This window comes from Brachycentrus maculatus, unplaced genomic scaffold (assembly GCF_059751285.1).
Source record: "Brachycentrus maculatus isolate JH-2025_06_01 unplaced genomic scaffold, ASM5975128v1 h1tg000781l, whole genome shotgun sequence".
NCBI classification, from domain to species: Eukaryota; Metazoa; Arthropoda; class Insecta; order Trichoptera; family Brachycentridae; genus Brachycentrus; species Brachycentrus maculatus.
Window position 1 is genome coordinate 289,470 of NW_028281509.1, and position 16,625 is coordinate 306,094.

At 31.6% G+C, this 16,625-nt stretch overlaps 1 protein-coding gene across 4 annotated transcripts in view; it reads right to left on the reverse strand.

Moving 5' to 3' along the window:
- The window catches only part of Rdl (Resistant to dieldrin), a 132,428-nt gene that overhangs the window by 72,880 nt on the left and 42,923 nt on the right, over positions 1–16,625 (reverse strand). For 3 of the 4 annotated variants that reach the window (XM_088275082.1, XM_088275079.1, XM_088275081.1), the window contains exons 2-3: positions 4,519–4,616; positions 2,047–2,114 (exon numbers count right to left, since the gene is read on the reverse strand). In XM_088275082.1, coding sequence (XP_088131208.1) covers positions 2,047–2,114; positions 4,519–4,616 — 166 coding nt within the window. Of the gene's footprint in view, positions 1–956; positions 1,025–2,046; positions 2,115–4,518; positions 4,617–16,625 lie in introns of all 4 variants that reach the window. The other variant, XM_088275080.1, reaches the window with a different exon arrangement.

Sequence of the window (16,625 nt, forward strand, 5' to 3'; positions counted from 1 at the left end):
TTTATATCAAGACCTATTCAGTGTTCCAAGTCAATTTGGAACTGAATGTACAGCAAATACAAAACAATAATCATACAACCACAGCAAAACTACTAACAAAAAATATTTTAGTTCATCTGCCCGGAGAATGTTGAACTTTACCAAGTATCGGGACGATCGCTTATTACTCGTATCGACTGGCATGCGATAGATCCACGCGATAAACAAAGCCCGTCAAGGAAGATTAAATTAAATCTCGTTACGATCAAAGGCGTAGACAATGACACAAAATACATACCAAATTAATAAAATCCAACATTCATCGAATAAAGCCGAACAGATATATTTTTGTTGAACCGGTGAGATATAAACAATAAATGAACATTTATTTTATGGCCAGCTTTGTGCATTGCATTTCGCCAGCTTAGCTTCCCGCGTATTGATTGACAAATACGAGTCTAACAGCAGTTGATTACGCTGGAGAAAATGCAATGCCAAAGCAATTAGTATATTTTGGCCAAGAAAAGTTGGCCATGCACACAGTCTGGTATTCAGGACTGCGATGGGGAACGATACATGGTTCCCTTCTCCACCAGCGACAGCATTCCTGGAAAGCCCTTACCACCAAACTATAAATGTTTCTCGACAAAGCGTCTAATCATGCTAAACAGTACCGTCCACGAATGCAGACCCAACGTGTTTAGCATCATTAGAATTTGTTAAATAAATAAGGGATTTGTATTTAAATCCATTTGACAGCCAACAACACATGATGACGAGAACGATAATGAGTCAAATTATAAGTAAAAGGATGTACAAAACGGTGAGCACTGTGCAATTCGTTCAACGTACGGACAATCACAACCGCAAGATGGGCTTTACTAGGAACGCGGACGCTTCACAAGTTGCACCGTGCCAACGTCAATCGGCCGATGAAGAACTGATTTAAATCGAACATGAGTATTGAGAATGAGTACCATAAGCACTTCGGACACCGAGCTGATAGAGAGCACATACATGGTGACGCCCACTTCCACCGGAGGACCTGCAAAGCATAATTGTCTTCGTGTACATACAGGTTTGACCAACATAAGAGGGTCGCGCCTACTGGCTACTCGACACCCTTCCGAATGAAAACCAAATCAAAGTTGTAACAGCGACGTTGCCCATCGCCTGCTCTAACGTTCCTGTAAAGTGATCACCGTCCGTAGCGGGGTAGGAGGACGACTGGTTCAGTGGGAACGCAACAGAACTAGTACGGTAACGGTGGTCGGACGATGTCGGGAAGGTGTATGGTGTGGAGTGGGGCGCGCCGGACTCTCGGGTCAGAGCTCGTCTCGCTACCGTGTCATGTCAGCAGGCGCATGCAACACTACTGCTCTACGTGAGGCCTTGTGTCACACGCGCGGGAAGGGAAAGTACCCCGTCTCCTTACAGCTCGCGAAGGCTGAGCCCCTTTAGTAAGTCTTTAGTAAGCTTAACCCCACCATTACGTCGACTGTTGCCCGAAGGTTCACTAATTCAATCGAGCTACTTTCCCTTTCCGTTATAAAAGTAGTTTATTTGTGAAAATATGTGTATTATAACAAGACTTCTATAAGGAGGACACAAACATAATTACGACGATTGTCATTATTATGTTTCATGCTTATATTTACACAAGTATATTTTTCAAACTTCGTTCAAGTTGAATATAATTCAGTTCGCATTTATTGCAATTTTAATTTTGTATCAAATGAAATAAGAATATTTAAATTTTGAGTAGAATAGGGATTCAAATAACGAAGTATTAAATAATACGAGTAAAATTATTTTACCACTTGTGTCCTTAAATTGACAATAGCCATTAGTTAAGTAATTAACGAAAGTCTTATGGCGGTATTATTTAATTTTCATGTTTGTGTGTATGTAATTGTGTATATATGTATGTATTTGTAAACAAAGTAACTCAATCGAACATTTACATAACTCAAACACAAAATACGGGTAAGAAGCGGATGGTATATATTTTATAAACTTTTGGGTCTATTTTCGAATGGTGATGCACAGATTGTGTGGTGGCAGTACCATTTTGACTTCAGACAGCGAGCTGATCGATAGCACGTACATGGTGACTCCGACTTCCACCGGCGGACCTGCAAATCAACAAACACCACACCTCAAGTCGGACCCTGAGCTCACTCCGCAGAGGGAATCCCAACCGGCGGATATCAATCCACCCGAAGAATGCCACGGTAAACCCTGATCATTTGTAGGCCACCCACAGAATACCAATTTTGAATAATACCATCCGACCCATATAATCCAATTAGACAAGCCTAACAAACCATCGAGTTTCGTATTGGAAGTCAGTCCGTCAATCCCAACTAGTAAGTTGTGACCGCGATTCCGAGCAGGTCCCGTCGATATTACCCGATTACTAATCAGGTTACGCTATTCAGTCAATCTTCGTTTTTTCTAGTTATCGTTTCCTGGCGCAACGGCAATATGCGATTAAAAAAGAGATTCGTTCCCCTGCTCTAGAATACTGGCTCCCCTACTGCCCCACTACACTTGAAGTTATCTGTTAAGGTATTTCCGACGGATGTACCTTCAGGGAACTTCGCAAGGGGAGCAAATAGGTGAAGGCGCGATCTACTACCCTATATTTAGGAATCATTTGGGCAAATATATATCAAGAGGGGAATACGTCGAGACGTTAGCTTTTTTGTGTATAGAAAACGTGCCGGTTACAAAAGTAATTACGAAAATAAATATGTACATATAGAATTGTAAAAAAAGGAAATATTACATAAAAGTTAAAAAGGTATAATTTATTTACTAAAAAAACAATGAAAACATGAAAAATAGAAAAAAAAATTCAATATTGAAAATAAGGCTTCACCTTTTAGAAGTTTTTCCTTTGCGGTTCCAAATAATTTTACATATAAATAAATAAACGATCTTTATTGTGGAAATGTGCAACTTGAGAGTGATCATTGGTTCTCCTTCTTGCAGAGCCGTCTTAGCAGCTTGTAAAGACGTAGCGACTGAAGAATTACTTTCCGGTGCCGTTAATCTCATCCCGTCATAGGGGAGAGACTACTCTCCCGTCATATTACTTGACCGGCTCGGAGCTATTCTTCTCGGAGCCCCCTAACGAAATATAATTCCCGGTAAACGAAAACATTTTGGCAAGCGGGAACGAAACGGCACTCAGGAAAAGGAGAAGAGTAAGAGATACACTCCCGTCTCTTTTCTCGCTAGAAGTGGACCTCGTAAATACGGCGATGCGTAACCAAAATTTGGGGCCCGGAGTACGGAATCTCCAAATTTGCGATCGTATTTGGGTCGCTCGCTTGTCGCCGTGCGCTGGTGAACCCCCGAATGTCTGACGGATAAAGGGAGGGTGTAGAGCTCGGAGGCTAGTCGCTTAGCAACATAACATCAAACAATCGATCCGGGAAGAGCGGAACCCGCTTAACGCAGTCGGGAATTCAGTTTTATGAAAGTTTTCGGTTCGACTCTCGCACCGCAAGGCGCGAGCTCCTGTACAACTTGGCGGGCAGTGCCGCTTGGCGAAAAGTACTACCCGCATAGCGGTACTACTGCGCCGATGCCTGACAGCCTTTGCATAACTATTTTCTGATACAAACGCACACACACACACACACATTTATATATATATATATATATATATATATATATATATATATATATATATATATATATATATATATATATATATATATATATATATATATATATATATATATATATATATATATATATATATATATATATATATATATATATATATATATATATATATATATATATATATATATATATATATAAATATATATAAATATATATATATATATATATATATATATATATATATATATATATATATATATATATATATATATATATATATATATATAAATATATATATATATATATATATATATATATATATATATATATATATATATATATATATATATATATATATATATATATATATATATATATATATATATATATATATGTATATATATATAAATATATATATATATATATATATATATATATATATATATATATATATATATATATATATATATATATATATATATATATATATATATATATATATATATATATATATATATATATATATATATATATATATATATATATATATATATCTAGTGGAAAACAGATACTTCATTGTGACGTTTACCAACATTAAGAGGTAATTTGCCGACAAGTAACTGTGTAGATGCAAGTTCTTCGCCATGAATAACGTTATATTTATACTTCCGAATAGATGAATAATATAAGCTCTACTCACTCAGATATTGAAAAAAAAAGTACTTTTCAATTTTATAAAAATAAAATTAATAAAGTTCAGATTGAATGGGAACGTTCGAAGGACTGGTGTGAAGTATAATTATTTTTTTAATATTTATTTTGTAAATTTGAAAAGGGGAATCAAAAATAATGCAGTGTACGGAAAAAAAAGAATTGAAAGAACTAAAAAAACTCACTCACCTCCATAGTTTGGTCTTACTCTTTTGTCATAACTGATGCTAAAAGAATCCAGTATAGCGGAAATGTTGACGTCACCAAACATGCCACCTCCGCCTGACCTGTAACAACAAATAAAACTTATTGTTTTTTGACATCTCAACATAGATGAAGAAGAATATGGCAGTCCGGGCTTTTACGGTTCTTACGACCGTAATAGGCTGGTTTAAGTTATCACTTTACCAGAAAACAACATTTTAATTTAATTTTTTTTTCTGGCTTATAATTGCATCAGTTAATTTATTTACAACACTTGGACACACTCAAAACGTTGTAAATAAAGAAAAAAATGCGAATACTTGTACAAGTTAAAAATGCATACAAGTTACGGATGTAATTTTGAAGAGCGATTTTAAAATTAAACTCCTACACTTCAAAGACCAGTGCAATATTAAATAAATATTAATGTGTAAAATCACTAACATTTGTTTGAACCCTCCCTGGGAATCGAACCCGAGACATCCAGCACGGTAGCTACACTAACCATTACACCATGGTACCGGACAAATGCTTAGAGTTGCTTACAGTCTATATTTATACCTGTAGATGGAGAATCTGTAGCTTCCAAAACTAATAATTAAATACAAGTCAAGTGGAGTAAATGTAATGCTTTACATTCAATTAAATTTAAAAAGATATTTTTATTTAGATTTGAAACGTAAAAAAACTTTTAACTAATCTGTACTGAAAATTTTAAAGTAACTTGTGGATAAAAAAAGAGTGTGGAAATTTGAGTATGAAAAAAGCTTAGGAAAACAAATTTGAAAGCTTTTTATAATTCATAAAGCAACTAAAAGCAAAGGAGTTTCTCGAAGCTCTTACATAACAGTACACAAATTACAAAATCGATAAAAATTACAACAGTGTGCTAAAACTTCAAGACCAAACTGCTAGTTACGAGTTTTAATATAGAGTTTGATTGATGAATTTAACGTAGCAACAAAAAATACCAAACAGTAAAAAAAACTTAAAGAACCTTTTTTTCTTTTAAAATTCTTACGTTGTGATGTACAATAACTTGCCAACAATAAAATGAAGAGAGATTTAAAATATTGGAATGAAACACGTTTGGTTACAATAACGGATATTGGTGGTTTATGCGATAGCGCAATGACAAATCGCTCACTCCTTTCAAGAACGTCATAAATCAAAATTCGTCAATTTTGAGTTATGCATGATTTCGGAATGCCTAGAAAATATACTATATCCTAGCAAAAGCGGCATATTTTTAACTTAATATTTACCCGCTACAGGGCAGAAAGTGTTGTTTTTGCATTTTGAAGAGACCTTTTTTTTTCAAGACCTTTTTTTTTTCTTTTCAAGACCGTCATAAGTTAGTTGTGACTAACCCATCGAGCAGGAACGTTCTTGTCGATTAGTGCAATAGTGTATTATTTCGGCATAAAACAGTGTTGCGCAAAAGGTAAGGCCATTTTTAATTAATAGTTTTGTATCAAGAATGTATTATTTTGTTTTGTGTCAGTATTGCAATGAAAACAAATAGCGTCCTGCCTGGTTTATTTTGATTTATGACGTTCTTGCACAGTAAAAGCGTGACATCGACTGTACTATTTTAACTTATGACACTATTGTCAATAAAACTTTCGTCCTTTTACAAAGCGGATTTGAACTTATTTGTTTTATGACACTTTTCCAAAGAAAAATTCGTCCACTTTAAGAAAAATGTGCAGTTTATTTAGGAATGTGTCATTATTGCCAGTAAAACAATCTACTATTTGCAAGTTGCTACAAACTGCAGCATGCGTCTTTCTGCACTTCTTAAAATGGTAATTTACGTTTGTCCATTCTACATTCATCATTATGACTTTTCGAGGAAAAAATGTTGATAAAATTAGTAATAAAAGATGTAAAACAATGCAAAAATATGCTTTATGTAGAAATACATTCGACAGTAAAGGTAAAAAAAATTGTACGTATACTAAATATGCAGTCAATGAAGTTCGTTAATGTCTTTATTATATTTTGTGATTGTTTCAGGAAAATCGATTTACCGAGTTAAAAGCAAACTCGATTTCAGTGGTGTCAATGATGATATAAAAGCAGAAAACCGATCAAAGAAAAACATCTAAAGATGTTATTTTCTATTCTGATAATTGCAATGGACAGCAGGAGAACCAATTTACGTTAGTTGCATACATTTTTGCTGCCCGCAAATACATTATCGATTCAATCACACATAAATTTTTGATAAAGAGCCATACCCAGAACGAAGGGAATTCCGTTCACTCTTTAATTGAAAGAAAAATAAAACAAGCACTCAAAAGTGGGCCAATTTATACGCCAGAAGGTCTTATTTCATTAATTAGAACAGCAAAAAGAACAACACCATTTTCTATAAATGAACTTTCATTTGAAGACTTCTTTGATTTAAAACATTTGGCCTCTGACTTTGGTCATCTCCGTGTCTTCAAAAATAAGCCAAATGAACCTGTTCAATTTAAACTAAGATTAAAGTGATGCGAATTTAAAGAGATTCCCCTAGTTCGTTGTTTTATAATGGGGAATCTTATGGGGAAACAGAATTTATGGAGGCCATCATTATAAGAAAACCTAAGCCATGTAAAAATATACCGCTAAAGCCTGCCTTCGTCCAAAAGCCTAAGATTTCTGACGCTAAAAAGAATGACCTTATGCAACTTATTGAAAAAAATTTAATATTAAAGGTTTATAAAACTTTTTAAATTAAAAAAGCAACTGTGCCTTTAGTGTTATCAAAAAACTGTTTTATACAGTAGCTTATATTTTTTTAAACTTCTATATTATTATCTGTTGTATGTTGTATTATGTATCTACGAGCATTGTAATTGTTACCATTAACTTTTTGGAAATTTTTGAGAAAATAAAATTGTATTGCCTCTATCTGTGTTTTATCCTTAAAACCTAAAAAATCCCAAACCCATATTTTTTATTTGAACTCCATGATTATTTTTAGGTATAACTGCTTATTTGGAATGAAATTATCTTAAGATAATTCAATTTCAGACTTCCAAATTCTATTTGTTTTAGTGATAATAATGACATATTTTGACATACTTCAGGCACAATTACTGAAATTTTGAGCAAGAACGTCATAAATCAAAAGGTAATGTTTAAATATTTTTTTAAATATACTAAATATTTTTCAAATTGAGAAAAAACCTTCAGGTTTTACCTAAAACGATCTGTTGCATAGTAAAAAAAATACTAAGTGACTTGGTATTTATTTTTAATATGTTTTATTATTTTTTTAAACTTTAAAAACGATCTCCTGAAAAATCAAGTATTTTGATTTATGACGTTCTTGAAAGGAGTGGGCGAAATGCACTACTGCATTATACAGGGTGGGGCGTGGTCACTACCTTTTTTTAAACTCTCGCCACAAAGGGCAGTTACTCCTAGAACGCGTTCCTATAGCGCGTTTGAAAGCACAGGATCTTATTTTTTTTTAGGTTAGTTTAATGTTAATCATGTAATGGACGAACGAAGAGCGCGCGTTGGACTGACTAGGAGTTGAAATTTAGTGTCACGCTGTTCATCAACTTTGCGACGTGAAACATTATACACATTTGTGTCTAAAAATAAAATAGGAACGCAAGTTGTTATTTATTAAGACGTTTTGATATTCGAATTCAGAAAATTAAAATATGAAAAAAACTATTAAAGTAAAGCAAGATCAGGCATATTGCACACTGTGCGTCGTAATGACAGCTGAACGAGTGGAATTTACGAGTAGAACTCACTGCGAAAAGTAACAGTTCTCTATTTGAATCATTGTTGAGTACTGACAAATGACTTGGAATATAGGCTTTATGGTACCGTGGAGCGGAATATTCCATTGTTAGTTTCAAGACACTGCAGTTCAAATTGTATGAAAGGCTGAAAGCTGCACGTTGGCTGACTTTTGAATAAAAAGAATTCGCAAATTCCTCAGCGCGAAGTCTTTTATATACAATTTTTTGTTTTCGTATTTTTACTTTAGCAGACATTAGATACTATAAATGTATCACTTTGAACAGTTAAAGGATTAAAAAAGTTACGTATTTTATTATATTTGAAAGTTTCATTTTCAAGAATAATAAATTTGTATTTTTTGATGTTCTCTGAAAGATAAACTAGAATTATTTCAGGATTAAATCTGTGACTTCTTGTTGATTTGACCCTTTATTATAAGCTGTTGGTTTTCAAATTATTGCTATTATGAGAATTATTAAGTTATTAGGAAGGATATTTTCGTGAGATGCTAAACAGCTGTTGTTAAACAAGCAGTGCACAATGAAGTCTTTGTACCAATACTTTGTAAAATAATGAGTTGACGTCAGATCGCTCACGTTGACTCATTATGTAAAATGATGTACGATTTATGTTCGAATCGTGAAAAAATAATATAAATGCAAGGTTTAAACAATAAACATTATGGATACAATTTAAAAAAGGTGTGTTGAGATGGTTGAAACGTGCAGTACCAATAGGTGTTGAAAGAACGGTAGAACAAATATGTGAGGGGAATGTATTTGGAAACAGAAGCAGAGAAAGACCGAGAGAATGTTACGACCAAGTTGTTCAAATACTTTGGCACGAACAAGTCAAAAGCCTTAATAATCGGCGGATATTAACCTTTAACTGCTGAGGTGGGGGCCGCTTAGGCCCTGAGAAAGTAAAAATGTTGAATTATTCTCTTCCCTCACGAGTGTGTAAATGGTGCTATGGTGGTGAATGGTGGTATTGTTTGCATGCTGTGTTAGTGATTGTCCTGACGAAGAGACGGATATGTCTCGAAACCGGTAGACATAAAAATCTCGGTGAGTGGTTAACAAAGAAAAAACAATTTTATTACGATTATGAGTCTTTCAACTTCGTATTTTCCATTTATAAACGTCAAAATAAAATAAAATTCCAAAAAAGAAATAGATAAATGTAAAACGTCAAATGAGTTCTGTCAACATAAAATCGAATGACATTCAATAGAAGACAGGAAATATGTTGTTTATCTTTTCAATCACACCTGAATCCGCCTAACTCTCATTTTTTTATTCATAGTTTTGTATACATCTCTTTCTACAAAATCGGAAAATATATCGTAACGTTTAATCACATTAAAATGACACATCGCTCTAAAATGCAGTGATGGCGTTTTATAGGAACTAACATGCAAATTGAGTACTGTATCGTTGCACGAGATCTGAAAATTAATACTGAACCTACCAACGCCAACAGTTGTGCCAAGGTTGTACACGAAGGGAAATATATTAAACTCGATTGTATTAACATATGTGTTACCTTAAACTAAAACTAAAAACCTAACTACTTTATCGGTTAGTAGGCCAATTTATTATTTAATATATGGATGGATTATAAAAGAATGTACACGATTATTGACAAGTCTATACCTTTGAAATCACCAATTGTCGTACTAGCCAATAAATCAGGATTTATATATCAAAGTATTTTAAGAAGTAAAAGTAATTAAGTATATCAAGAAATATCTTTTTTCTGCGACTAAAAAAAACGTTTTGTTGTTCCGTTTTGGAAGTTACGTAAGACAGATTGCCCATAAATTGTATAACACACAGACTCCAATATTATTCATATAAATATAATATTGATTTAATCGATTTTCATTACATTTGACCTTACGACTGAATCGGAAATAACATTTAACCTGGACTCTAATCAACTCAATCTACTTCGTATCTTCTAATAACGGACTGTTTTTCATAAAATTTGAATCTTTGGAATTTTGAATGGTGGAATGTAGAGTAAAAAAAATTAGCAAGAGAAGTTTTTCTGCAGAAAATCATAACTTAATGTGATCGATATTCACAAAATTATGACCATATTGGTAATAAATTATTCTCGTGCTATGATAAAGTCACCGCCAGGTTCAATATTTAAAATTTATTTTTAATATAATCTACATTATTTAAAACGAAAAGTTCATTTGCGTCAAGTAGGTAAAATAAAATAAAAACCTGACCTTTTCAGTAAAATAATGCTATAATAAAGGAATTCCTTAAAATTTGACTCCGGACGAATGTATTATCGAAGTGGTTTCATCCGGACGTCGAATCTAAAAAGCACCCGAAACGTCAAAGAGTCCTGTGCTTATTGAATCCGTTACAGCTTCTTCGTTTTGTTCTTCTCTGATCTGATACAAAAGTTTTAGTGATATTTCTATCAAGTCAAGTTATTTTCACGTTATTAGTGTCGTAACTCAAAGTCGAAAGCTGACTGTGGTAGAGATATCGCATATTATAGAAAGTTGTCAACTGACTTTAAAATAAATCAATATTTAACAGAATCCTACTTAAAACTTTAAAATATCTTAATTGTAAAAACCTATCTTTAATTCAAAATATTTTATTTATACTATTATTAATTTGAAGTGGTAATTGAAAAAAATAAGCACGTGTACATTTAAAGTAATAAATTAAAAATCTCAAAGTATGTAATCCAAGTATACTATAATTAAATAATCTGCTAAATTTATCTTTTTTATTATAAAGCTAAAATTAAATGTTTGACTTTATTATCCCAATAATGAAAAGTGGAACGATAATTTGAATTCCATCATGGAATTCTAAGAGAATTATAAATAAACCCTCTCATTTTAAATTAGATTTTTCACAGACCAGTTAGTGAAATCTGAATTCTCCTCCCCTACATTTTTCCAGGAAAACGGGGGTGAGATAATTAGAAGGATGTTGTTGTGGAAGATAGGGATCGACGTTTAAACCGAGTGTCCTCAACTTGAAAGGACTAAAGAAGTGTGAGTGAGCCGCCAGTAAAGAGAGTGTCTCTTCAAAGTTAAGCACGAACGTTTGATGTGATTCCGAAGGTATGTTCGTAATATCTCAATCGATGTTTTCAGCTCAGTAAGTACAATTTAATACGATTTAGAATTCTTTTGTACTTCAAGCCATGATTTAAATTTAAATTTAGGGGATGAAATCATATTGCTATTTTGAAAGCAATTTTTATTTTATATTTTTGATTAATTTAAGTAATTTGATATTTCTATGAGATGAAAAGAAAATTATTAGATTTTTGAGTCTGTAGATATCGATCGCTCAAATTAATTTTATCCATATTATATATCCTTGCTTATTATTCTTAAATACTGGATTTAGCTCCTAAGAGTTGTTATCAAGATTTTTATTTGTATCTTAACAGAGATTTATAAATTACTGATATGAAAATATAAAGTAGAATTCCGTAGATTTACCATACAGTCCTATGACCAGTCATGGGATGATTGAATAAGTATTTTTTTCAAGTTAAATTTATTATTCTGCCAATAATAACACAAATATAATATTTCACTTGCGTATTGGGAAGCTATATATTTTGCAATGTCTTGGAAACTATTCACAAGTTATTTGGACTGCTAGAGATTTATGACGAGTATAAAGCTGTATTTTTACTAAAACATCTATACAAGTTCCAAGATAAACGGTCTCTGAATAGTTGATCTCGTAGGCGCGTAGTCATAGCCCCGAGTTGACCAGTCAGTTATAACCACGACTGTACGTTTGTCATCAATAGGCTGTTAACTGAGCAATTTTTTTTCCTTCACTCAGCGCTATATCTTTCTTCTTTCTTCTGTAACAAAATGTGTCTTATAAACGTGACGCGTCCTTGAAATTTTACTTTAATTTCTTGTCCAATTATCGATTATTGAATGGCCGCCTAAGAAGTTTCGATAAAACATCGAAGATAAAAAAAACAGTTATTTGAAATAAATCAAAATTACGGTTTACATTTTTACCACACCCTGAATAAATATTTCTTTCTATTCACAAAACTTGGATGAAAAAATACATCATTTTCTGTTCTAAGAAAACAATGAATTTGATAAAATTTCTGAGGATATTTTTTTCTACATTTTTAATTTAAATTACTCTCTTTTGTAAGATTTTAATTTTCTTTTAATAATCTTTGCCTCCGGAGAAAAAGATAAATATCAACGTAATATGAGTCATTTTTCAACGTTCTTTTTCTTGTTTAAATAACATTGTCTTTTATGTTTTCGTATTTTTTATGACGTTATATATTTATTTGTGTTTATTATCTTTATTTATAGATTTGGCGTTTGATTTGTAGAATTCTATTGTAATTTATGTATTAAATGTTAAACGAAACACTGATTTTTTGAGTCTACTAAGTTGTATTATATTGTTAAAAAACACATCAAAATCAATTTTGTGACAATTGATTCGCCCAGTTATGGCAATTAGGAAATTCGTTTAAAAATGCCAAAACAAGGCGAAACAATTGTCACAAAAATGATTTCCTTAAAAAATCAGTGTAATATAAAGTTTCTGAAGTAAAGTATTAATAATTTGTGAGTAAATATGCCTTTATTATCTTTTCATTAAAGTTCAGGGGTAAAGAGGTAGTGTGATTTAACATTTTTAGATATTCACACGGTTGCTGGATTGACTGAAGGGTACCTACATACGTATATTTACGCTAGTAGCATGTGTTTTTTATTAACACATACCGGTTTCGATTTTAATGATGCTTGATTTAAGGGTCGTATTTGTCATTGAGGTTTGAGTTTCTTTTTCACCCTTTATTAATTTTATGAAAGTGCTCTTTTTAAAACACTATTACTAATAATTACATCATAAATTATTACAAATAATGTTTTAAGCATATATAATATATATATATATATATATATATATATATATATATATATATATATATATATATATATATATATATATATATACGTTTGTGTGTGTGTGTACTTAAAACACCCTAGAGGTTATGTTTTATGAAAAAAGAATCACAATAACATGTTTGTTACATTTCACAGTAACTGGTAAACAATTATAAGGAAATAGGACAAAAGTGTGCCCGAAAATAAATTGCGAGGCATACAGGTTTTACAGAAATTCACGTTCTTGAATCCTTCCCTCTCCATTTGAACAGCCGAACAGGTTTCTTTGTTGTCCCGAGCAGAGCCCCTACACTTCAATTGTCAACCGAAAAATTTTATTTCATATTTTCCATGAAACAGCACTTTAATTTTCTAAATTAGTCACGCCATGACAAAACCTTTAACTTTAATTTAGTGAGGGGAAATGGTTGCGTGAAGCTCTCGTGAAATGATTAAATTAATTAAATGTATCCTCAAATGAATAAATAAATGCACACATCCTGCTTTTTTCACACTAAAAATATTGATGCGATGTTTTTTAATAAGCTTTATATTTTATATTTTATTTAAAGGGAGCATCGGTTCAATCAATTTATTTCATAGACCTGTGAGCATATGAAAGAATCCCTTGCTATACATATATTATACATACAAGCTGTACCCGGTAATGCTTCTTTTTCAAACTTCATACTTTCCATCTCATAATATTTTAAGTCGTTAGTACAGTACATTTATCAATTATACGATTTTTAGTATTTTTTAAAGGATAGTATTATTTTATTCCTATTTGTGAGTATACTTTAAAAATATGGAAATACTAAGTAACTACAATTTTTCCTTTGAATTAATATTTGATAACATTTTCTGTCGTTTGAAATGTGGAAATAACAAAAAAATCCAATTTACAAGTTATTTTATTTAAAACTCTCCTTATTATTCATATTTATTTCGTCTATGGTAAATAATATCTAGGATATATAGGTTTTTAAAGGAAATAGCAGCAATGGCTTGGATACAATGACTTTGCATATCATTTGCAAGTTAGATACGTTCATTGGACATGAGTTTTTTAAGGTCAATATTTCTAAAATCGAATAAGTACTTATTTTAATAAATTGTAATAAAAAATAGACAAACCTTACAAATTTAATAAGGCAGGTAAGTCATCTGAAAAAAAAATTTATGTTCGTTTGTACAAAATCTTAAATCTCATAATGATGAATATCTATTATTATGATTTTTAATAAAACATTTATATTTTTTATGTAACATACCTATATAATAAATATTTTCTTTTTAACTTTTTTTAATAGCAACGCCATCTGTTGAAGGTTACAGTAACACACTCAAAACCCGATATTACTCACAGAGGCAAGCGTGCTTCTTGATACCTGCTGTTATATTTTAGATATTTTCTATTGCATTGTTTCATAGATTTCAAAAACATTGTAAAATTATCCCTATTAGAAATGTGTGATTCCTTTTTTCTTTCTTTTTCATTTGACTAAACTGAGCTACGACAACGCGAAGGATACAGCTCATTTCAAATATGTAAATAATTTTGATTCAAGATTATAATTTGTATTCCTTATTTTACATAAAGTTTTCGCATTGAACCTAGATTGCATGTAAACGATGCTTTTATTATTATGTGCCGTTCGTTTAAAGGAGGGGTAAAAGTAATAGTTAGTTGGTTTGGTAGAGAGAAAGGTATTATTATACACTGGATGAGAAATGATTTGAGTCACGCGATGATCAATGTTTGAACGGCATTTGATATTTGTTCATTAAACATGCATTATGATATTTACCACTGCCGCGCAGTTCACACGGAAATTCATTTGTTGAAGGACTAGTACAAAATGATTGAGGAGTATTTTTAAGCAGCGAGATATATAATAATAACGATTCAATTTTTTTTTCGTATTTTATTCAAACTCATATTACTCCATAATAAAAAAAAAAATAAATGAACATCAAAACACTGGGGTTTGGTACTGCCATATATCCAGCCCGCATCTGGGCTCCAAAAGCGTTTTTTTTATGTCGATGCAAGTTCAAAAAGGTTTTGTATTAAATAATTTGACATTTAAATAAAAAAGGTTTTCTTAACTCTGTATGCCTGCCTAATAAAGAAAAAGTACTAAATAAAAAATAATCGCTAAAACTTTGTATACATGGGAATACTACAGACTGATTATTGTCCACTTGATTCAATGTGTAATATCTTCACCATATCCCCTTATGCCTAACTTATGTTATTAAAAAATAGTTATTTTATCGAGAATAAACATAAAACTTTTTTTTTAGTTTTTCACATTAATATTTATTTTTCTTCTTCATCGCATTAATATTATTTTTTGTATTACCCTGAACTGATTGATACCTGAAGCGTAAGACTGACCACCTTGTCTCCATATAATTAAAGATAAACTAAATATTGTATTAATGTGATGGAGTGCCATATTTAGTAGCGGTATATATTGCAATTGGCTGGGGATGAAGGTAAGATGAAGAAGAAGATAATATTTGACTCGTACGCCTATGACATTATACAAATGTTTGCAAATATGTCATAGAATCTCAAAAACACAATTTCTAGGAATGGAATAATGATTTTAATCAATTTTTGCTTGAAATAGACATGGCTTATTATTCAAACTGTGTATCAACATGCATAGGAAAATATCCACTTTGGATCAGTGATTATTAACTTAAATACTACGGTGGCTAACTATACATATTTTCGGATAGCTTGGTCAGTCAATCAGAATTCAGAAAAAACTTCGAACAGAGTTTTAATAATAATAGAAAATAAACATGAGGGATAATTGAATTATCCCTAGGAATAACCTAATAATTGGAAGCATTAATTAATGATTGGTGCCAATGTGAGTCAGTGAGGTGATTCGAGTCACTCAAATAGTCGGATTATAACCACCGGCTGACAGAAAACTCAAATGGGTACTGAAGCTCATACTGAAAAAATAATTGAAAACTTTTCGAATTAAAAAACAAATCTTTGATGAGATGTCAAAAATAATATGAAAAATAACTTCTATAATCGGAGATAATTCAGATTTGTGAACAAGTATTTGGCCATACTCAAAATGCTGTAAAAAAAAATCCGTTGAAAACTCGTTCACAGTTTTAATATTTCGATAAATGTGTAGAGACCGGAACGACTGAAAAATGTGTCCTTTGCTCCGCCTCACTATATCATATATGGTATACTGGGACGCAATGAAAGAATTCGAGATGATGTTAAAATTATTTTTATATGATGTATATTACGTCGTTTGACAAAAAAGTAGATCTGAAAATATTGTTTGTCAAGTAAAAATCACAAAGAACACAGATAAAACAAATTCCGACTTTTTTGTTGTAAAAAACACTTTGTTGTGTA